Below are 21,783 nucleotides of genomic sequence, written 5' to 3' on the forward strand. Positions count from 1 at the left end.
CCCACAGGAGGACTGAGGGCAGCGGAAGCGCACCAGGACCCATGTGGGCTCTCGTGTGGTCTGAACGCAGCTGAGATAACGAGCCACGGCGATCAAGCCACAGTTGGCCCCTGACAGCGAATCCTGGCTCTCCTCGTGGGTTGCGAGTGGAAAACAGGGGCTCGCTTGTTAGTGGGACTGGGGTTCGGCAAAACCGAGCCCCGTGTTTCAAGTCACCCGTGACGGCGGGCCGCTGCACCGTACGAACTGCGTCGGTGTGGGAGCAGACGGCATGAATTCTGCACGGGGGGAAATGTGGCCGGATAGCTCTCAAGTGGGGTGGAGCGGTCGGGGAATCTGCTCCTGTATAACCGGCTGTACAGAGGAAGAGGCTCCCTGAGCAGTCGGAGGGATGCGGGAAACGCACCTGTCGGTTAAACACCCTGGGACGGGCATCCGCCTGGAAATGTTCAGGGAAAGAGTCCCGCGTTCCCCGGTTTTTAAATGAGCCACACCTGCTTCTTTTCAGCCTCTGCAGGGAGATGGGTGTGTGTGTTGTTGCCGGAGGTGTGTTGCGAGTGCTTTGATCTGGCCAAATGCTCCAGCCCCAGCTCTTTCCTCAGGGTCCCAGCCCAGCCCCTCCGCCTCCCCCCCCCCGGGGATCAGAGCCCCTTTCGCGGCCTGGGACTTGGACCTTCAGCTGGAGGTCTTTTGTGCTTTCCGAGGCAGCAGGGCACGGCCCACGTTTCCCCCTTTACGGGCCGGGTCCCTGGGGTGCTCTGAGCAGGGCTTTGTGGGGAGGGTGGCCTACTTTGCAGTCTTCTACTTGAAAGGTCATGTGCTCCAAGCCTGGTTTAAGAAGAAGAGACATGGCAAAAAAGCGAGTCAGAAGGGGTCTCCCGGGCCATCTAGTCTGACCCCTGGCCCCAGCCGGCTCTGCTCATGCAATCCCCGATGCAGAGGATAAAACTTGACATCCATTTAGCCAGGTCACGGTGTTCTCCACTAGAATGAGGTAAATTGGCTTTCAGTGTAAATCAGAGTGATTATTTCTGAACTGGTGAACAGCAGCTGCCCCTCTTAAGAGAATCTGTACCCCTACCCACCCCTTCCGGATGTGCGGATCCCCCAGTCTGGGGATTCATTTATAGGCTGAAGGTGAAAACCCCCCATGAACGGACGTGTCTGGGTGGTGTGCAGCCGGCTGCCCTCCTGGGTCCCCACACAAGGGTTAACTCATGCGCGGAGCGTGGAGCTGGCTGCCACAGCCTGCTCATTCCTTTCCGTCCCTGCCCTGCCCTGCTTTCCCCAGGCTCGGTGGCGTGGGAACGTGGCTGCTCGTTATTTCTGAGGACCACTGCCAGGTCTCTGGAGCAGCCGCGTTCCCACGAGCAGGGCCACGCCGGGTCTGCCGCTTAATGGGCCGATTGTGTGGCAGAGGCAGTCGCTCCCGTGGAAGTGCTGAGCCAGCTCCTCCGGCGAGCGTTGCAGGTCCGACCTGTGTGCGCACCCCTAGAAGTTGGTCCCCACTGACTTCACTGCAGCCTCGCGCTGCGATCCTGCACATCCAGGCAGAGGAACCCTTCGATCGGCCGGCCCACTGCTGCAGGACAGAGGGCGGGCTGAGGGTGGGCTGCGCAACGTTCGAAGCTCTCTCCAAATGTTCGAGGCTCTCTCCAGGCCCCTCCCTGTCCTCTGAAGGGTGCACCGGCCAGGTAGGCTCAGGAGCCGGTCCGTATTTCCCGTGGGGCCACTGCGGCGAGCCGTCCTGCCCTCCTCTCACCCTTTTGGTTCCTGCTGGTGGCTCGTGGAGCGGCTGGCAGCCCCGAGCGCCAGAACCCTGCGGTCGGATCGCTCCTGACTGCACAGCCTCCACCCACCCTGCAGACCACCCAAATGATCGACAAACTTTGCTCTGAAGGAGACAGAGATGAAAAACAAAGTATTTATAAAAGTATTTAAAGTGGCAACGCTCATTTAACTTGTGTTCCCCAAACAAAGCCATGGAATGTTTTCCCGGTCTCATGTGGGTTGCCGGATGCTTGCACACCTCTTCCTCTTCACATGCTACCAGTCTGAGAGACATTTGGATGGGGGGTGGGGGGAGGGGGTCAGGATAAAAGAAATGGGGAGGCTTCTACCAACCGGGTGGGGATCAGGACCTGTGCAAGGGAACAAAAGGGAGAGAAGTTTAAGGGTGAGTGGCTTTGTCTACTGGAGACAAGTTGGTTTCTTTTGTGCAATTCCGTTATTATTGCACGCTTACCCTACAGAATTCGGCATTCTGCCTTCACTACAATTCTGTTTAAGTAGGAGGAGTTCTCAAATGCTTTTCAGAGTTGGGGGATGTGCTGTTCGCAGCAGCATCTTTCCGGTCTTTTTGCTAGGGTGGCCATCAGAAGTAGGCTTGGTTGGGCATGTGTCAAGGCTCCGCATTCCAGCAGTGGTCCAGTGGCAAGACCCCATCAGGTCTCATCCTCCTCTTCATCCCTGCCCCCTGCTTGCTCAGCTGCCTCGCACCCAGGCCCAGGTGAGCAGGACAGGGGTTGCCCGGCCCATGTGCTCCCTGCTGGGGATGCCGAGGGGTGGTGCCGAGGGTGAGGAGAAGGCTCTCTCTCTCGGGGGCGGGGGGTGCTTTTGGGGTGCTTTGCCCAAGGGCCGCCTGGACCTGGAGCCCACTCGAGAGTTCAGGTGCCCGTATCAGAACTCACCCTGTTTGCAAGCCCACATCCAAATACGTTTCCCCGAAAACCACTCGCACAATCCAAGCTTGTGATATGGGAAAGAAGACTGTCTTCTGACAACCGTGCATGTTTACACGCACACTTGTCTTCCTTTAGGAGTGCCGTTTTGCAGGTTTGGCGACAAGAGGAGAAGGCTCCCTGTTGGAAAATGGCCTCGGAAAAGCATCCTTCCCCCAGTTGAAAGAGGCACCGTTCTTGCTCATGGGAAAGGACGAGAAGCCACGGACGTGAGGGGGAATTTGAAATGGACTTTGGAGCATCTTGCGGTGTGCGTGAGTGTGCAAGTTCCTGTTTCCTGATCCCTCACACACCCATGCAGAAAAAGAACTCCACATCCCAGCTGGCTGGGGCCTATGGGAGTTGTAGGCCTCTTCCCCGTCGAGGCTTAGAGTTGCGCCTTTAATGATTTTTCTGCTACTTCGCAGAAGGGCTGTGATCCACCTCCATAAATTGTAGGGGTGGAGATGCCCCTCCCCTCCCTCCCTCCCCTCTCAGTTCCTCTGTCAAGATCAACAAGCATCACGGCGCATTTCTGGGAAGCCGCCCTGTTTATCCTGGCTGCCCGTCGCATGTGGTTAGAAGAGGCATGAAAAAGACGTGCTCTGGGCAGCCCCGGGAAGCAAAACAGGCGGAAAGACCGGGCTTGGGAGGAGGTGGGGGGTGGCAAAGATCAAAGCTGCAGCGTGTGGCTGCGAGGGGGATCTCAGCCCCTACCTCCCTCTGCTCTGCTTCTTCTGGGCACCCGCATGGGACACTTGCCTGTGTGCGGGGGGGGGGGGGACGGGACTCTAGGCATGCAAACTCAGCCTCTAGGACCCCGTTCACCTGTGCCGATTCATGTCTGCGTATGTTCATTTGGGAATGAATATTCAACTGTCACAGGAGGCAAAGGCAGCCCACCCGTTTCTTCTCCCAAAAATGGCAAGCCAAAAAGAAAATAATTAAAAAAAAATCCCTTTATCTGAATCTGCACCCTGAGCAGATCATCAGATTCATGGAAGTCTGCTCCTCCATGGACTTGCCACGTAGGAACAATGTTTCACGTTGCAGCTTTTGGGGAGCTGAAATGCCCCCGAAAATGGCCTTGGGCGGGGCAGCTCACAAAGGAGAGCCCAGCGCTTGCCGTTCGGTGCCGGGGGGCTCCTGGGGGCAGACTGGGACCCCGGCCTGGAAGCCCCCGCCTCGCCTGTGCTTCCAGGGCTTGGGCAGGAGGCGATGCTCCAGGGGAAGATCGGACAGCCACGCTGGGCCAAACCAAATATCCACCCTGCCCACCGGCTGGTCACCGCGGTGGCTGCCCAGGCATCTCTGGGAAACCCCTGCAGCAGGGCGGCGGTGGCGGCCTCAGCCCTCCCCTGCGCGGCCACTGGTGCTGCAGCGGCCCGGTGCGCGCCTCCCTCCGCTCGCCCGGGCTGCCTCGCCCTGCGAGCCGCTTCAGCCGCAGTGAGGTGCGGCTGCCACCCGCGGGGCCCAGAGACGATGGCGGACGCATGTGCCACCTCTGCTTTTGGCACCCCCTTTGCATGTTCCGGCCGGTTTGGGAATGAGCCGCGGGAGTGGCGCTAGGCAGGACGCGGGACGCATGCCCGTGAAGAGCAGGCATGCGCCGGGTGGGTGCTGGTCTTCGCAGCCAAGCCGGACGTCGTCTGCGCACTCCCTAGGAACACGCAGGAGGCTCCCGGGCCAAGAATACTTACTGGGAGATTTTGCAGTTCGTCGTGGCGACATAGCGCCCAGTGTAATGGACGTTGCATCTCACTACGTTGTTGGTGAAGTCAGACTCCATCACGATATACTTGGGGTTCACCTGGACCTGCGTGAGCAGGTGAGAGAGAGAAAGAACATGTCAGCTGGACCGCTGCTGCTTCCCTCAGGCAGGAGCCACAGGGAGAATGTTTGCAAGGCAGTGCGTGCCGGGTGTGGGTCCGGGGAAGGGGTTGTGCCCCCTTGGCCGTTTCCCCTCTACGTGGCCTGCCCTGGCCCCCAGCCTTGCCTGCTCTTCTCTGCTGTGTTGGAAGACTGTCCCACCCGAGTGCTGGAGCAAGAATCAGCTCCCAGCCCAAGCACCTGCTGCGGTGGAGTGGGAAGGAGACGTGTCCTGCGTGGCACCCGGCAGCAAAATATTTGGGTCAGTCTTGTGTACCAGGGGTGGGGAACCTGTGGCCCAGGGGCCGAATCCGGCCCTCTGCAGCTCCGTGTGGTCCTAACCCCAACCCACCAGCATTTTACCCAGATACAAACCATTTGATGATTGCTTTGCTCTTCTGTAGTTTCCCTCCTCCCCCATTTTAAGAGGGAGAAATACTTGAATAATGCTTTTGGCTAAACCATCCTGTTTTGGTTTTTTTTGCGCGCGGGGGGGGGGGGTGTTTCTGCCTCCTTTGATGTTGCTCAGCACAGGAATGCAGACCCTGAATGCTTTTCCAAAATGGAATCTGGCCAAGGGCTGGTTGAATTATTCCCCATCCCCGCCATATACAGCCGTCCATAAACTGAATTTCTCTCATTTGCCACATTCTCCCTCCTCACAAAGGATGCATTTGGAGATGTATGCTTTGGCTGTGAAACATGGTGGGCATGTCATGAGTGGAGCTGGCTGGAGCCAGGGGTCAGACTAGATTGCCCCGGAGAGCCCTTCTGACTTGCTCAGAGTTTCGATGTCATATGCCAACAAAAAAATGGAAAATATCCTAGTCCTTGCAAACGATCTGAACATTTCTGGCACAGGTAGGAACCTGCAGGAAAAGATATAAGTGGGAGCTTTTGCTTTCTTGCTGATGCTCAGATCATTTCGATCCTGGGGCATGTAGAACTTTGGAGGAAAGACAACTTGCCTTTAAGATATAGTTCCCGGGCTGCACATCTGTGATATCGATCCACTGGCAATCGATGTCAGCGTTGTATGTGTCGTAGCATCCAGGACTGAGCCCCTGAAATGAAGAACATGCACCCCCAGTTCCTGGTTATGAGCAGGTGCTGAAAATCCCAGGTTTAATTCAAAGCCAAACGGGCATTCTAGGCCCGATAGGGTGGGTTCTCTGCCAATAGTCCTTCCCTTGCATCAGCGAGTCGAAGGTCACCCCGTCGCAATGGGGGTTGCGCCTGCCCCTTCTGTTGAGTGGGGTCCTAAATTCCTACTCTGATGAATGGCCACTGACTAAGGTCAGCCAGGAGAAGGGTCCTTGGCAGCAGGGCTGGGGAAAGCCCCCCCGAGGCCCCCCTTTAGGAGGCCAGCGTTGAACAGGACCTCCCGGCCCTCTTGGCCCAATCCAGCTCAGCCGTTCTGCGGCTTTCTGAGCTCCGCAGCCGGTTCGCCTGCCGGCGGGACTCATCCTCCTTTCCCTCGTTCAAAAGGGCCATTGCGGCGGTGGGCTGAGTCCAACGTGGGCAGGATGCGATGCCGGCAGACCGACTGTGGGGCTGCGCAGCCCCGTTCTTTGCCTCCCGGTGTGGTGGGAAAGGGTGGCTTGCAGACCCTCCTTGCGACATGAGAAAGCAACTTCCCCGCAGCCACAGCCAGCAGGAGCCCAACCTCGGGCCGATCTCTACCCACAGGCTGCTTCCGTCTCCACCGTGAGGATTCCCTGAAGCAGGTGGAGCTCAGTCCGCCCATTCCAGGCAAACCCATCGCAAAGGGCCTTGCACGCCCACGGGGGCGGATGTGGGAACATTCGGTCTCCTTTCCCCCGAGCTCCTGCCAGGCTTGTTCAGAGGGAACCGGGAAATCTGTGGCTCCAGTGCAGCTTAAGAACTTTTCCTCAAGCAAGTTCCACCGCCCATTTGCGCAAGCCCAGCAATGGGCAGAGGGCATGGTGTCCGCCCCCGCGCAGCTTCACCTGTGTGTGCGACGTGCAGGCGTAGCGCTTCAGGTTCCCGAAGTCGCAGGTGGTGTCCTCCAGGCAGAAGCTCGCCTTGTGTCCCTCTGCCACCTTCTTGCCCGTGGCCGCGTCGAGCAGGTCGTAGTGGCTGAATTCGTCCATGCTGTGGTAATGCCTGCGGGTGTGGAAGAGGGGGCCCAGTGCCAGCGCCCTCGCCGAGGCTCCAGCACCGTCTCCCGCGTCCTTCCCCTGGGCAGCTGGCAGCACCCAGGCCCCTCCCGGCTGCCCCTCCAGAGGCAACTAGGTAGAAGAGCCGCCATGTTCCGCCTCCCACAATGCCTCTGGCCTGCTGTCCCAGCAGGGCATTGTGGGGAATTGAACGTGGACTCCTGCCTGACTGCCGCCAGCAAAATAAGCTAGCCCACGCGTGTGCCGGGGCTCGGGAGATCTCCCTCGAGCCCGGTTTAGAAGCCGCCGTTATTTTGGGGTGGGGGTGTCTGGGAGGGGCTGGAAAGCAACAGAGAACATGCATTTGCACAAGGGGAAGGGAAGGCGGCAGGGGCAAGGAGCGAGCACAGAAGCAAAAGAGCAGCATCGGGACTGCTTGGTGTCTCGAAATGGCGAATTCCACCCCAAGAGCTGCTTTCTGAGTTTGCGCGTCACACGCCTGGCGTCTCCACACGCGTGAGCCATGCCGGGGAAGGTGCTGCCCTGCTGGAGGTGCATGAGGAGCAGTGAGCGCCCCCCATAGCCCCAAGCGGCTCTCCTGGGGGGGTGCGTGGAGCCCCAGCCGCTCCCCGCCCTTTCCCAGCCCCATCTCTGCCCCCCAGAGGCGGCTGCAGCACCCCCCGACTCACTGGTGGCAGCTGTGCCACTCCCAGGTGTGGCGAGCCCGGTTGGGCAGGAAGTCGGCCGTGCCCTGGTTCTTCACCCGCTGCGGGAAGCGCAGCAGGACCCGCACGTCGTAGTCTGTGGCTTCGGCGGTGTAGGCAGTGCTGTGGGGAGGCAGAGGCAAAGAGTGAGGACCGGAAACTTGATTTCTGTAAAGGGGACCGACCCTGGGGCTGCGTGCCTTTCAGCTGCACTTGGACTGGCAGGAGACCATGCTTGGGCCCAGGGCAGGGAACGCGTCATACGCCAATTTGTTCAGGGAGGCAGTGTGGCCTAGTAGGTAGTGTGCTGGGACGAGCCACCGGAGACCTGGGCTCTGGTCCCCACTCAGCCAGGAGGCCCCCCGGGTGGTTTTGGACGGGTTGCGGGCTCTTGACCTGACCTGTTGTGAGAATCCAATGGAAAGAGGAAGGTCCTGCGTTCCCCCAGGGGTTCCTTGTCGGGACAAAGGGCAATTAAAAAAAGAGATGGACCCGTTTTGTGCCGTCTCGCCTAGGGCGGCTGACCCCAAACGGCAGTGGGTGCCTGGGCTCGGTGGGGAGCTGCCAGCTGTGCCCTGCGTGGGGGGCGTGGGTTGCAAGGGCGCCTCTCGTCCCACCCGTGCCGGCCACTGGTTTCCCGTGTCACGAACTTGTGTTCCGGTGCACATTTGTGCTTCGGAAGGTGTGTGCCTTCCTCCAACAGGGGTGAACCCCCCAGGGTGCACCTTCTCACTTTTGCCCGTGGGGGAAAGATGCCTTTCTCGTTCCCACTTCATACTCCTCCTCGCCATCTTTCTGTGACCAAACTTGTGTGAAACAGCCTGCAACTCTGCTGCTGAATCTGCCCGTCGAATGTCTAGAAGTCAGAGCTCGTTTGCTTTCTGCGCCATCCTGAGCTACCACCGCGCTTCAGGCCAGTCCTAAAGACCCCTGCTGTACGGGGCTAAAACAGGGTGGGGCATAGGGGGGCTGCTGGAGGGTAGATGGGCACAGTGTGAAAGGACTCCGTATCCCAGCAAGGAGACCGATTTTCAGAGTGCGGATCCCGTGGCTTTTGTCCCCCCACCCACCTCCTGGGTTGTTTCTTTAAAGGATTCTTGTTTTGCGCTTCTGAAAAATGCCAGATCTGCTCCCGCCGTGAAACAGGCTGCTGTTGCAGCTTGTTTTGCGGCGGTCACAGGTTGGCCCCGTTGTGCCTGGCTCTCGAGTTGCTGGTAGCAGGAGTGATGTGCGCCAAAGGGCACAGGCACATGAATTCTGCTTCCCGCTGTCTGGCTCCAATTCTGTGCACAGTTGCTGCATGTGAAGTGTCAGTGAGAATTTCTCCTGAAGAAGCATTTCTTCCTGATTGCTTTGTGGGCCTTTGTCCCTGCTTCTAGATTTAAAATAACATGTGACTGGTGGAATAACAACAACAACAACAATTATTATTATTATTCTCTTTCTTTTTGGCAAGGAAGGGGTAGCAGAGGAGAAAGGGAAGGAAAGGGGGAAGCGGAATATGTTTCCAAAGGTTTCTCCATAACCACGAATGTTGGAGAGTTGGCTTTGGATGAAACCAAGACTTGGATTCTTGATGTGAAAACCGGGGGCAAGCATCTTCAGTCGTGTGTGTGTGTGTGGGGGGGCCACACATGTATGTACAAACTCATATATGTGCAGACAGCACTGCTGGGTGTATGGCTACCCCTTTCATCGAGACATCGCCTGCGCTGTTTCCACTCTTCCAGCGACCCTCTGGGGCCGTGCCTTGGAGTCGCGGTTGGAGCCAGGCGCCAGCACATGTGGACGAACAACAGGCGCATTGCTGGACAGGGTGTGGCGCATGGCCCTGGAGCTGTGTGGCTAGAGCCGATCTCACGTTTAAGCATGCGCAGGCGCCTGCCAAGCAGCAGTGGCCCGACAGCGAGTGATGGCTCGCCCTCCTCACCCTGGCAATCCGCTGGCTCCCCTGCCCTGCCCTGCCCTGCCCCGGCAATGAAGCAGCTTTGGCCCTGGCCACAGCCTCCTGGCTCCTTGCCTGCCAACAAGCAAGAAGTAGCCAGGGCGAGGAAGAGGACAAAGGCCCTCAGCAGCTGGTGTCCGTGGCGCCGAGGAGGCAGGCCCGCTGGAGGAGAGACCCGCCGGGGTGTCTCGTCCAAGGCTTTGCAGATGCTTGAAGGGAAGAGGGTGGGAACTGGGCAGCCTTCTGACGGGGAGGGTGTGCCTTGGTGTCCTGCAACAGCGGGGGGTTGGTCCTGATGGCTTTCGTCCCCCTTCCAGCTCTACTCTTCTCGGATTCTATGAAGTCGCTTTGGGCAGGACCTTGGAGGGAGAGCTTTACCTTGCGAGACACTTTTCCTCTGCGGCGCAACGGAGGGAGTAGAGGTGAGCCCTTTGGACGTACGTGGAAGCCTGGACGTAGTTTGGATCAGGCACGAGGTCCGGGAGGCCTGGGGAGAGACGGCCGCGTTAGTGGGGACTCTCTGATGGCAGGGTGCCGGTTCAGCCACTGCAGACCAGCTGGGAAGCGCTGCCTGGAAATGGCCCAGGGGGTCTGTTCTCTTCGTAAAAGCGCAAAGTGGGAGGACCTTGACGTGAGGTGTTGATTTTTAGTTCAAGAACCTGCCTGCCTAAGTCTGACCTGAGCTTTTGGATAATGGCAAGTAGAAACCATTTGCCATCCAAGGCCAGGTGGGCTTTCTTCTGGAGTTGATAAAATCAGTATTTCCATTTAGCCATGCTTTCTGTCCAGGGCACCCATGATGATTTCTCTCGCTATAATGGCTTTCCATCAGCTACCAATCAATTCAAACTCTCATCTGTCCTTCACTTTAAAAGACTGAATCCTCATATTTTTATATTGTACATATGCACACAAACATAATATTAATATTAACCTAATTTTAAATCAAACTTAATGAATCACAGAAACGTAAGCACACAGACTCCTACCTTGATTATTGTGCTGTTTGCTTTTAACTTACGAATGAGTGAAAAGTCTTCCAGTTTGGCTGGTCCCCATTTACACAAACACTGATAAAAATGCGATACTTTTGGGCATGAAACAACAAAAACGAAACTGAACTGACCGGGCATATTAACTGAAGAAATGTTTAGTACCCGCAGTCATACTGATGTTCTGCCCTTAACTATTAAAACTGAGGATGAAAGTTTCAATTTGCCTGTTTTTTCCAAATTACAAAGGTGCACCAGAGCATCTGTGGGGGAGAAACGTTGTTCCTTCTACATCTGAATATGTTTAACTAATTTTGCTCTGCTTACCTAATTTTGCTCTTTCAAACTTACGTGTGAACCAGAATTTCTTTTGAAATTCTCAAACCTCCAAATTTTGCAATGGAGTTCACAAATTTATAAAAAGGATGAACAAAAACGCATCTCTTCGGGGAGTGTTTACACAAAAATGCATGTAAGATTGAATGTACTGTTAAGAACATTGCTTGCAAAAATGCATATATTAGGAAAAGCCACATACAAAAGAGGAGAAGTGCAAGCCTTTTCTTCTTTTGTAAAAAAAAAAAAATGCTCACACTGCCATGGAAATGGGATGGACCAAGCCCAGTACTGGAGTTATGTGACCCAGAGAAAAGCTGGCCTGGACACAGGCGCGCTCTTCCGTATCCTCCTTTTGGAGGACACAGAGCTGTTTAACCCGGATTACATGGAACGGATGCCTGAATGGAGGAGAAACAAAGGCTACACACTCTCTTTCCACATACATTTTAAACTTCTCAACCGGCCAAAAAGGTTCCTAATTTTAAAAGAATTTAAGCTGAACGAGGCTGAAGTTAGTCTAATTCTGATCCATAAAATCCTGCCATCTCTTCCCGGATTTCAGCGGGAGCCCATTGACCTGGGGTATGTTTTTCCAAGGCCGAAAAGGAACAATGCCTTCTTGTTTCTCGGGCTGCCGTCCCCAGGGGACTCACGTCACTGCTTCGGCTCTCATTTCCTGCCTCTCTGCTTGGTCATGCCTGCTGATGTAATCCGCTGAGGATTCTCACATTACGCACAGTCAAGGGAGGGTGATGGGGGGGGGGGGGGGTCGCCGGGGGGGGGGGGGAATCACTTGTTCCATCGCTTACCTTAGCAAAAGTAGCACTGCCTGAGAGCTTGTCTTCCCCACCTCTTTGTGCAAGGGCGTAGGGGAAGCCTGTTTAATGACTAAGGGACATTGCAAGGGTGCTGTTGGGGGGAAAGATTCGTCTTCTGCATCAGTCTTCTCCAACCGAGTGCCCTCCAGATGTTTTGCAGTTCAGCTCCCATCAGCAGGAGCACATCTGGGAGATGGGAGGATGTCCCAGGCCCTGGGTTCTCCAACACGGTGCCCGTGGGTACCAAGGTCCCCTTGCATGGGCATGTCTTTACCGATGTTTTGTGGCCACCTGACTTGCTCAGGCCACCTGGGGCTGTTTTGTTCCCTCTTTAGCAAAGTTTACCCCTCTTTTGTGTGTCCGCAGATCTTGGGGGTTCTTTCCCTGCCTGCTGGTACCTCCTGCCTGTGGATAACCGATAATGGTTCCACGACCGGCACACAGAAGATGGCTTGATTAGAATATTAAGCAGCGTGTTGCCAGGTCCGTCTGTCCAGCAGCCAGACACGAGAGGAGCCTAAGCAGAAGGGGACCCAAAGAAGCTCAAGGTACTGACTGGAGGGGTTGGGGCTTGGTGGCCGGGCACCTGTTCTGTATGCAAGAGGTTCCAGGTGCAATACCTGGCAGGTCCAGAGTGGGCTAGAAAAGACTCTTAGCTGAAACTTGCTTAAACTTGGAGTCCTGCATTGAGCAGGGTTGGACCAACAGCCTTAGTGGCCCCTTCCAACGCTGCCGTCCTGCGTTTCCATAAACCCCGGGGAGCAACACCCAATCAGAGACTGGGATCAGGCACCACTGGAAGGTTGCTACTGAACTTGACGCTGTTGAAACATGGGGCCAGCTAGCCCACGAAGAGCTCACGAAGAGAATCCATAGTTAGTTGCTGGGCTGTGAACTGTGGTTTCTTATCTCAGCTGGGTTCAGACAACACAATGACCTATTCTTCCACAACAGCCCCTAAAGGTGGCTTTTGTGCTGTCTGTTGTCTTGCTCTAACGAGTCACGTGTTGTTAACCCCAAACAACCCATGAAGAGAAGCTATGACGAGCTGCTGGGCTGGGTACTGAAGGTTGTTCACCATGGCTTGTTTTTTGGACAAGATAACCCACATCTCAACAACCACCTTTGATTGTGGGTTATTGTGTTGCCTGAGCTCGGTCAGTGGTGATAGTACTGAACTGGGCAGACTAGCTGTCCGATCCATTAAAAAGCCGTCTCCTTCCTACTGATGCTCCAGAGCAGGCACGGCTGTGAGTGGGAAGGGGCCCCCACCTCTGAGAGAAACGAGCTTTGGGCATTGTCCGTTTCCTCTGCAGTCTGGGAACATCTGGGGACGTTACACCCAGCTCCTGCTTAAGTGGAGTGGAGAATTCTTCTGGGCTAGGCAAGCTATGCAAACATGTTTATTAAAGAAGGATTTAAGTAACTGAATCTACACAGGGAATTTCCGATAATCCAGACAGGAATTACTCAGATGGAAAAGCAGCCAAGAGAGGCTGATTCCGGCCCCCATCCCTGCCTCCCTTCCATCAAAACTGTCAAGGTATCTTTCAGGGCAGGCCACCCAGGGTCAAGATCTGGGTGAAACCCTTGCAGAAATGAGCAGGCGAGGTCAGCGCTCAGGGGAAGGAGAGCGCTGTCCGGAGCTCGGCTTAGCTCACCTCCCGGTGCCCAGGGATTAAACACTTGCAAACAGAGTGGACGAGGTGGGATGGGGGAGATCACCCCCAACACCCACGCAATGAATCAAAACCCTGGTGGGAATCCAAGACAAATAATCCCACATCGAGCTGTTGCTAAGTGACCATTGTACATATACAGAAATAAAATGAAAATAAATCTAATCAGGGACATGTGGAGGCAGTGGAGGAGGAGCAGTTGGCTGCAGGCAGGACGCCTCTCTTGGTTAAGGGGTCAGGCGTGGCGTGAGGGAGACACTGTTCCCCGGCCCCAAAGTTTTGCTCTGATCAGTTCCTTCTACCCTCCCACATTTTTGTGTGCAGGGAAGGAAACTTATTTATTGACTCATTTATTTGGGTATGTTTACCCCATCCAATACCTTGCTAGTCTCTGGACAGCTTGTGATTTGGCTTCCCCGTGATTTAGAGAAGCAAGATAAGCTCAGATCCTGCTTGATCAACCTGGAACTCTTTGCAGGAGCTCAGCTCCTCAGTGGGCAGATCAAGAAACAGAACGGAGGGAAACAATCTGGGATATACAAACAGAGCAGAAAGGAAACCTTTCAGAGCATCAGTGAGAACTGAAATATTGTCATGGGGCGCTTTTGGCATGATCGCCGGAATGTGTTCAGGGTGAAAAGAGCACCTTGCCGATGACAGTTCCACATGGCTTGCGGAATCAAGATGGTGGCCATCCAGTCCCATCCCAGCCCCAAATTAATCAGGCCCTCAGGTCCTTGCATTCTCTGTGGAAAGCTGTCACTGGATATGGGGAAATTGGGTCTGGGACCAGGAAATGGTCGTGATTCCCTGCCCCACTCAGTGCCTGGGTTCAGACCACACTCGAGAATCGGGGTGGCTTAGCTCAGTCTCCTGAACCGAGCAGGGGGCTGGACCTGGAGGCCTTCTGGCCTCTTCCAACTCCACTCTTCTGTGGTTCTGTGACCTGGGCTGTTGCTGAACTATGGGTTATTGTTCAACCAGGACTTCGTTATGGTCTTTCTTAGCTGTTTTCAGCTTCCTAATATTTGATGCTTTTATGATGTTTATTATATGTTTTATGGGTTACTGTAAACTCCCCAGAGAGCTTTGGCTGTAGGGCAGGATAGAAAGGAAAGAAATAATAATAATCGTTAGCATTATTATCATGTCATCCAGACCTACCTGCCCTATTAAGTCATGGCTTGTTGCCACACACAACCTGCGAAGTTAACCCATGGTTTGTTGTTGGGTTGTGAAGTGTGGCCTGCTAGCTTGGCCGGACTTGGGCCAACAGTTGGCCACAGCCAACCTTGCAAGGACAGCCCACACACCCCGTGCTTCATGTTGCCTGAACCGGATCGCACGTATACTAGCAGGACTGGTCTTTCTTCAAGCAGATCAGGAAGCCCTGGGGAGGGGGGGAATCCACCCAAGCAGTCCCGTCCTCAGAGAATTCTGACCTCAAATGAAGCTCTGTCTGTCCTTCAATGATCCTCTCGACAAATACGAGGTGCTTGGCAACGCACGAAGTAGCCTCTCTCTTCCTCCAGGTCAGAGAAGGCACTTCCCTCTTAAACGGCCTTCCTACAATGCAGATCTCAGGTCTGCATCTAATCAGACGAGTCAACACTGGCCTGCATCAAAGAGCGCTTTTCATTCTCTTGCAGTGGATGCAAAATGCTCGACAGACAAGCAAACAGCAACCTTGAGTTGGGGCTTTTCTCACGAGCGATTTATGGTGTGCTTGTCATTTGCCGCTCATCTTTTTTTAATGAAATCGACATCCTCAAGTGTTGCTTCTGTTTTTAAGGAGCATTCCCTTTTCTTCAGAGAAAAAGCATGGGGAGGGAAAGATTATGCATGAAAACGTGAGCAAATGCCTTTTCCGACTTGTGTAAGGAGAAAACAGACCAGGCGTGTGGTGGTGCTGGTGTGGGGGGAGCACACGTTATTTGTCACTGGAGACTTCTGGGAATACAATCCTGCATGCAGACGAGGCGTGTGTCCATCGCACACCTAGTTTCCTTGCAAAATGGCCTTTTCCCTTTATTTGCCTGCTGCTGGGGCAGTAGATTTGGTGCCACGAAATTGGCCAAGGCCACGAAAACGCCCTTGCAGACTGCCTGGGACATCTGCGTGCCGTGTGGGCCACTTCTGATTCAGAAGGTCGACTTTCGAAAAGGATTTTTGCTGCCCCAAATGTTCCATCGCTGGCTAATTCGCTTGCTCCTTTTTTCAACAGTAAACACAATAAAATAAAAACCCCAAACGGGAGAGACTGATTTGTTTCTTCTCAGAGGCCTGAACTGGAGGAATGTCTTTTTGTTGCCAAGGAAGGAAGAACAAAGTTCTGGACGGGCGACCGAGCCAGGATTATACCATCCAAACAGTTTAGAGGTGAAAATAGAAACCAGCCTACACCTTCCCAGTTCTCATTTCAAAGACTGTTGCCCCAGCCAGCCGATCCTCAGCGACTCACAGGACTGAGAGCACCTCCAGCAATGCAGCCAGGTAAATCAGACCCTGCAGCCAGGTGTGTTTGCTTCGGCCCCATCACCTGCTGCTCTCTCGGGTCGTTTCCTCTCGTCCCCTGTGCTATGAGGCATTAGACTCCTGGCTTGCTATTCTGGACCACTGTGTATTTAATTGGCCTGCAGTTGCCAATCCTTGGATTTTTTCCCCCTTTAAAACCGGGACTAGGGAAAAAATACAGACAGTGGTTTCTCGAGGAAATGGCTGGATAGCAAAAGAAGGATTGTTCCTGGCAATAGGGGACTGCAGATGTACAGATTTTGCAAAATCTGTTCTGTTTATGTTTTATTCCTTCATCTGCCCATTGATGGAACTGGGTTTTTTAAAGCAGACTTTCATTCTACTTGTGCTAAGGGATGTTGGCACGTCTGCCCTGCTTCGTGTGAATTTATTAGCATGAATCTGTATTACCTGCGGCAGATGAGTTTGTGTGTGCAAACCCTACATCAGCACAAATTTCCCCCTGAAGTGGAAAAAATGGTCCATGATGCCGTGGAATCTGCGTGCCCTGGAAAAAGCCAGTTTGCCGATGGATCTGCAGGCCAAATTCACAGAAAACTGGACTTATCCGGACCTGTTACAGTTTTCTCTGACATCCTGTCTTTGCAATCGCCAGAAAATGCTCAGTTCCGGAACAGTGAAATGCGACTCACTCAGGACAGGCAGGGCCCGATTTCATACCCCAATTTGAATTCTGAGGACTGGCTGGATTCTCTCCAGAGCTTGGTTTGTAAGAAATTCTGCATCTTCCCCAACTGGGGTGCACTGAAATGGGATGGGGAGAGGGCGGGCGGCACCAGCAGAGCAAAAAGGAGCCAGAGATTTAAGGAAAAAATTCAGAAAGCCTGATGCGTGTCTGCTTGAGCCGACAAAAATATGCATGCTCATAGCAGCCTTCTGCTTCCAGAGGTCTTCCTTCCAGGCCAAAAGGACACGAGGTCAAGCTCATAAAATTGGCCCTTTGTTCGTGACGGCTTGGATGGAAGAAGGACGGGGCTCAGAGGACGGGCCTAATCGCAAGAACCAACTTGGAGCTTGGCGTCCGCCTGGACCGCTGGGATTTCCCACAGTTCCAAGAGGTGGTGTGTGAGCATCGCGCTATGTAATGGGGAGGCATGGGCCTTTGAGAAGAGGAAGAGAGCGGGCAGCTCCTGGGTGGCCAGCTCATGCCCCACCAGTGCGATTCTGGCCCCGGAAACAGTTGCCTTAGGCTCCTTCGAAAGGAGTTCGCTCACGGCCAAGTAGCCACGGTGGTCCACCAGCCCATGGATTATTGCAGGATGGCTGGCCCTCCTTGTAGTCTGCATGCAGCTGTCCCACTTGAGGGGGTGTTCCAACAATTGGTGGCCAGAGGGAAGAGGGCGGGGGCAGCGGGGGAAGTGGACGGACCGTGCCATCTGGAGAGCCCCAGAGAGCTGGATGTGGCCCAAGGGGTCTAAGGTCTGGCACCCCTGGATTCCTGAGTGCCAGCAGGCCTCCTCCTCCTCCACACTCTCCGATGGCACGGCATCGTCTTAGTTTCTCAAACCACAACCTCCCACGGTGCCCCAAACCAGGGGCAAAACCATGGTGGAAGAGCCCTGTACAAGACCAGCCGTCAGGCCAGGATCAGGTCTCGCGAAGAGGAACGTGTTCTCCCTGTTCAGGTGGCACAACGAGTCACGGCTGGCAGCTGGACTAAGAGCGGATGGCCGTGCAGCCTGACTGGGTCTGGCCAAGCGGGGAAGCAACCGTGGCTTCCCGTTGTCGGCTGCTTGTCACGCCATGTGGAACCAGTGGTAACAGGAGGCAGGAGGGGCAGGGGGAAGGACGGACTCCGCGGGCTCGTTCCTGATCGAATGACCATGGCTCGATAGGCTGGGATGGGCATGCCTGAGCTGGTCCACCGCATGGATGGCCCGTTAGCTTTCCACCCGCGGCCCAACTGCAGTGCAGAGCGAGCGCCTGGAATCATTTTCGCACATGTTGTGGCACATGGGCTCTGCTCAATGGGAAGGCGGCGCCACGGCCTGCGCGGAACAGGTTACACCCAGCAGGCAATAGACATAAGAGCAGCCATTTCTCTTTGCTCCAACCTCCTGTTACCACAAGACCGGCCAGAGGTCTGGGGAAACCCTACGAGGACCACCCCGCGCATACTTGGCAGCATCTCTGGCAGCCAGGCGCTCTGCCTCTGAGACTGCAGGTAGCATGAAGCCCTCAGGACTCGCGGCCTCGGATCGCAGCCTTTCCTCTGAATTGGCCCAAGCCCCTGTAAAGCCGCCAGATGGCTGCGGATGTCCTGCAAGAGCCGAAGAGGAGACCCGCGGTCCCCCGAGCCCAGCAGCCTGCTCACACCGTGCCATGCTCACCGTCGCTCGCGGGGGCCGCTGAACTGGCAAACCATGGCTGAGCCCTGGGCAGGGCCGACGGCCACCTGCAGCCCCTCGCAAGCGGGGCACGAATGCTGTGGCAGCTCCGGTGGCTCCCCCCGCGGCTGGCGCACCGAGCGGTGTGCTGAGCCACCCTGCCTGGGACATGGGAGCGAGCCTAGCGCCACCGGGACTCGCCTCCGCTGCGCCTGTGTCACCCCCCTTCAAGGCCACCCAAGGCGGGTGAATCCGGGCGGGATCCTGGGGGATGCCCGGGGGGCTCCTGCCGGCCAGGCAGTCCCTGTGCCACCGCCCGAGGCCCCATGCCTCCGGTTCTGCGGGTCCGCACATTTTCGGGCCCCCCCACCCCAGAGGGAAGACCCCATGGGCTCCGCGGGCCAGGGCCGCTGAAGCGAGGCTGCTGGGACCGCCGCCTCCGCAGCAAAGACGGCGTGAGGCCTGAACGCACCAGAAGCCTGGCAGGGGTCTCTGCTGCTGCAGCGCAGCCAAGCATTCTGGGCAAGCTCCGCGCTGAGCTGAGCGCATGCCTTGGTCCAGGGCAGCTTGCAGGGTGCCCCCGCTGGGGCCGGGGGCTCCCTTCCGACTCACCGCCCTCCTGGCCCCACGCCCGAGAGCCACCCCGCGAGGCACTGCTCGCCCCCCCCCCCCCCCCCCCGCCCGACCCCCACCCCCCCCCCCCGTTCTCATGGGGTCTGTAGATGCTGCCCACGCTCACCCGGGCTTGGTTGGCGCCTTGGCTTTCTGGAATGAGCTGGGCGGGCTCGGCGTTCCGGATGGGCAGGTAAGGCTCGGGCCGGGGGACCCCATGGGGGTCTAAGGGCCGGAAAGGCGGCTGCGGCTCCACGCTGCGAGGAGGCAGGTAGGGCTCGGCCGGAAGGTCCTGGAACGGAGGGTGCTGCCCGGCCCACGGCTCGTTCCCGTACCCGGTGCCGGCGGCCACAGGAGTCCCTGGGCTGAGGTGCAGGTTGTCTGCCATGGGGACCCCCTGGCCCATGGGCTGCTGGCTCTGGCTGGACGCGTAGGGGTCCTGGACGCTGGGGTCGTAGTTCGTTCCAGTGTCATGGTAGAGGCTGTGGGAGTACCTGCGGTCCAGGCCGTCTGCGGGCGGGAACTGTGGGGAGGCAGGCAGGTAGGGGGTCTCCTGGGCGGGGTAGTACCCCTGTGCCCGGTGCGGGCTCTGCTCCTCGGTGTACTCTTCGTACCTCACCCTGGGCTGGAAAGGGTAGACGACTCCCGCGCTGGCTGCGGCGGCCGCCACTGCGCCCCCGCCGGCCCCGGCCGTGCGGTAGTAGGTGTAGCTCTCGTCGTAGGCGCGGGGCACCTGCGGGTCGTAGGTCTCGTACTGGTTGGCAAACGGGGGCTGCGGGTAAGAGGCCGGGGGGTAGAGCTGCCCAAAGGAAGCATGCGAGAAGGAGGAGGAGGCGGCCGACGCCGCGCCGAGCTGCCGCTGCCGGGCCGTGGGCGTCCGAGACCGCGCGGCGGTGGCGCTCCCGTGGCCGGTGGCGCCGTCCCTCCAGTTGTCCGGGACCTGGCCGAAGCCGAAGGGGTGCCGGGTCTGCCCGCGGATGGTGTCGGAGCCCGCCCTGGCCGGCAAGGTGGGCGCCTGCCGCCGCATGTTCCCCGGGACCCTCCTGCCCTGGCCCGGGGCGGCGTCGGCCAGCATGACCCTGGCGCTGTCCGCCCTCACCGGGGCGGCCGGCACGTACTCCGAGCCCGAGTTCAGGAGGCTGTACAGCCTGCCGTTGTTCTCCCACTGGATCATCTGCCTCCAGCGCCCACCCTCCGCGTCGCTGCCCTGGGGGTACTGCCCGTGGACCGGCAGGAGAGCGCTGAGGAGCAGCAAAGCCCACAGAGTGCAGGGCCCGCACGGTGTCATGGTGGGCTCGAGATCAAGGGGCTCGGCCCCAGCAGAAGGCGCCTGGTGCGGGGAACGGCAGGCGGGCAGCCCGGAGGTTCTCCGGCGGCCGGCTGTGCTCCCCCTCTCGGTGCGTCCTTCCCTTCTTCCTTAGGTGAGCAAGGCTCAGCTCTGCCCATTCCTGGCTTCTTTCAAGCTGCTCCGGGCGTCCTCAGCAAGCTTCATGTCCGACTTGAGAAGGATGAGCAAGGAAGGAGCCTTTTTTAAGCACCCCAAAGCACCTCGAATGTTTTCCTCGGGACAGTTTCTCGTTCTCGCTTCTTTCACATCGCTGCTTTGCTCGCCCCCATTCCCTGGGACAGCCTTGCTCCTGCTCTGAATGAATAAGCATCAGGCTCTGAAAAATGCTGGGAAGTTTCAGGGCTTCCTGCGAGCCTTTGCCATGCAGGGTCCTAAAAGCCTCCCAGTTTTATTCTGTCGGTCTGTCTAGTGGGTCGTGTGAGTGTGTGTGTTTTAAAGTGTCTGGAACAGACTGAATCGTAGAACGTTTCAGAGCAAAATTCTGAAAAGGGGGAAAAGAAAAGATCTGGCAACACAGATGCAGAGTGAGCTAAAGTTCAGAAACATTTATTTTGTTTTATCGGTCCATGATAGAGAGGGAGGAGTGAGCTGTCAGCATCTTCTCTGTGCAAACAGAAACACTCGGTTTAGACACGCAAGGAAACCGAAGTGAGCGTGCAGGGAAACTCTCGTTTATATTGAAGCCTACAAACCGATGATGATGATGATGATGATACCATGGAGAGCTGTTGCCAGTCAGTGTTGGCAATACTAGGCTAAGTGGGCCAAGGCCCTGACCCTGTGTGCGGCTTTCTGTATCTGTGTTCGTGCAGATACTTCCCTCTCAGCTGGGTCCAGGGCTCACCCAGGCTGCTGCTTTCTGGAGAGAAGGACCGTCCCTGCCCACCTGGATTCCCGTTGCGGCCATGGCATCCCCTTCCCTGGGTGAGGTTTTTCGCCCTTGGGCAGGGAGAGGCAGTGGAGGGAAAGGGTCTGCAGGGGCTGCCGAGTGTTCCAAGGGGATGCTAGGAAGACCCATCCAATCTGGGGGCTCGGTGCCACCCGCTCCCACAAAATGCAGTCATGGCCACCAACCTGGTTGACCTCCATAGGCGTTGGACAATCCGTGGGGCAGAAAGCGATCCACGTTACTGGTCACGGGGGCCACACGTTGCTTCCAGCATAAGGCCACTTGTGGGGCAGCCTTGGGGTGGGGGGCTATTGCACTTCTGTCCTGCTTGTGGGCATCTCACAGACATCTTGGTTGGCCACTGTGGGAGCAGACTGCTGGACTAGGTCGGCCTCTGGCCTGACCAGAAGGATTCTTCGTACTTCTTACTCCTTCGTACTTCTTACTCCTCCGATCACCTGTTTGAGCTGCTCACATGGACCTTTCCCAGTGTATAATGTCAAGACTGGAAGGGCAGTTCTCATGCAGTTGGTGTCAGTGTTCAGGAACATCTGCAGAGATGTGGAGTCACATCGTGGGACACAGGTGTTCCGCTACCAGGTTGCCACGTGTGGCCCTAAACAGAGACTTGTGGCATCTCTTCTTTGTAGTCCTGAAGCTCCATGGATGTAGCTTCATCCCTGAAATTGTCTCAGCTTCAAAGGTAGCCCCGTTCTGTGTTTGTTTTGCTTTGAAACAACTTGAGATAAAAACTGTCTGGTTGTGCACAGAAGAAATACTGCAAGCAGGTGCGTGGTTTGCTTGTTGAACGGAATGCAAAGAATGGTACCTTCAGGATACAGGAAATGAGGGAAATCAGCCATCATGGCAGAACAGGTTCAGCATC

At 56.4% G+C, this 21,783-nt stretch overlaps 1 protein-coding gene across 1 annotated transcript; it reads right to left on the reverse strand.

The window, feature by feature from the left end:
- Positions 1-1,910: 1,910 nt before the first annotated feature.
- On the reverse strand, positions 1,911-20,403 carry LOXL1 (lysyl oxidase like 1). The gene is made up of 7 exons (XM_044450558.1): positions 18,745-20,403; positions 9,737-9,845; positions 7,399-7,536; positions 6,560-6,716; positions 5,558-5,653; positions 4,421-4,536; positions 1,911-2,141 (listed from the first exon to the last, which is right to left on the reverse strand). Exons 1-7 carry the CDS (start codon positions 19,946-19,948, stop codon positions 2,135-2,137), a joined length of 1,827 nt encoding a protein of 608 aa, XP_044306493.1. The 5' UTR covers positions 19,949-20,403; the 3' UTR covers positions 1,911-2,134.
- Between the last annotated feature and the right edge of the window lie 1,380 nt (positions 20,404-21,783).

Source organism: Varanus komodoensis, unplaced genomic scaffold, assembly GCF_004798865.1.
Source record: "Varanus komodoensis strain SLA01 unplaced genomic scaffold, ASM479886v1 scaffold67, whole genome shotgun sequence".
NCBI classification, from domain to species: domain Eukaryota; kingdom Metazoa; phylum Chordata; class Lepidosauria; order Squamata; family Varanidae; genus Varanus; species Varanus komodoensis.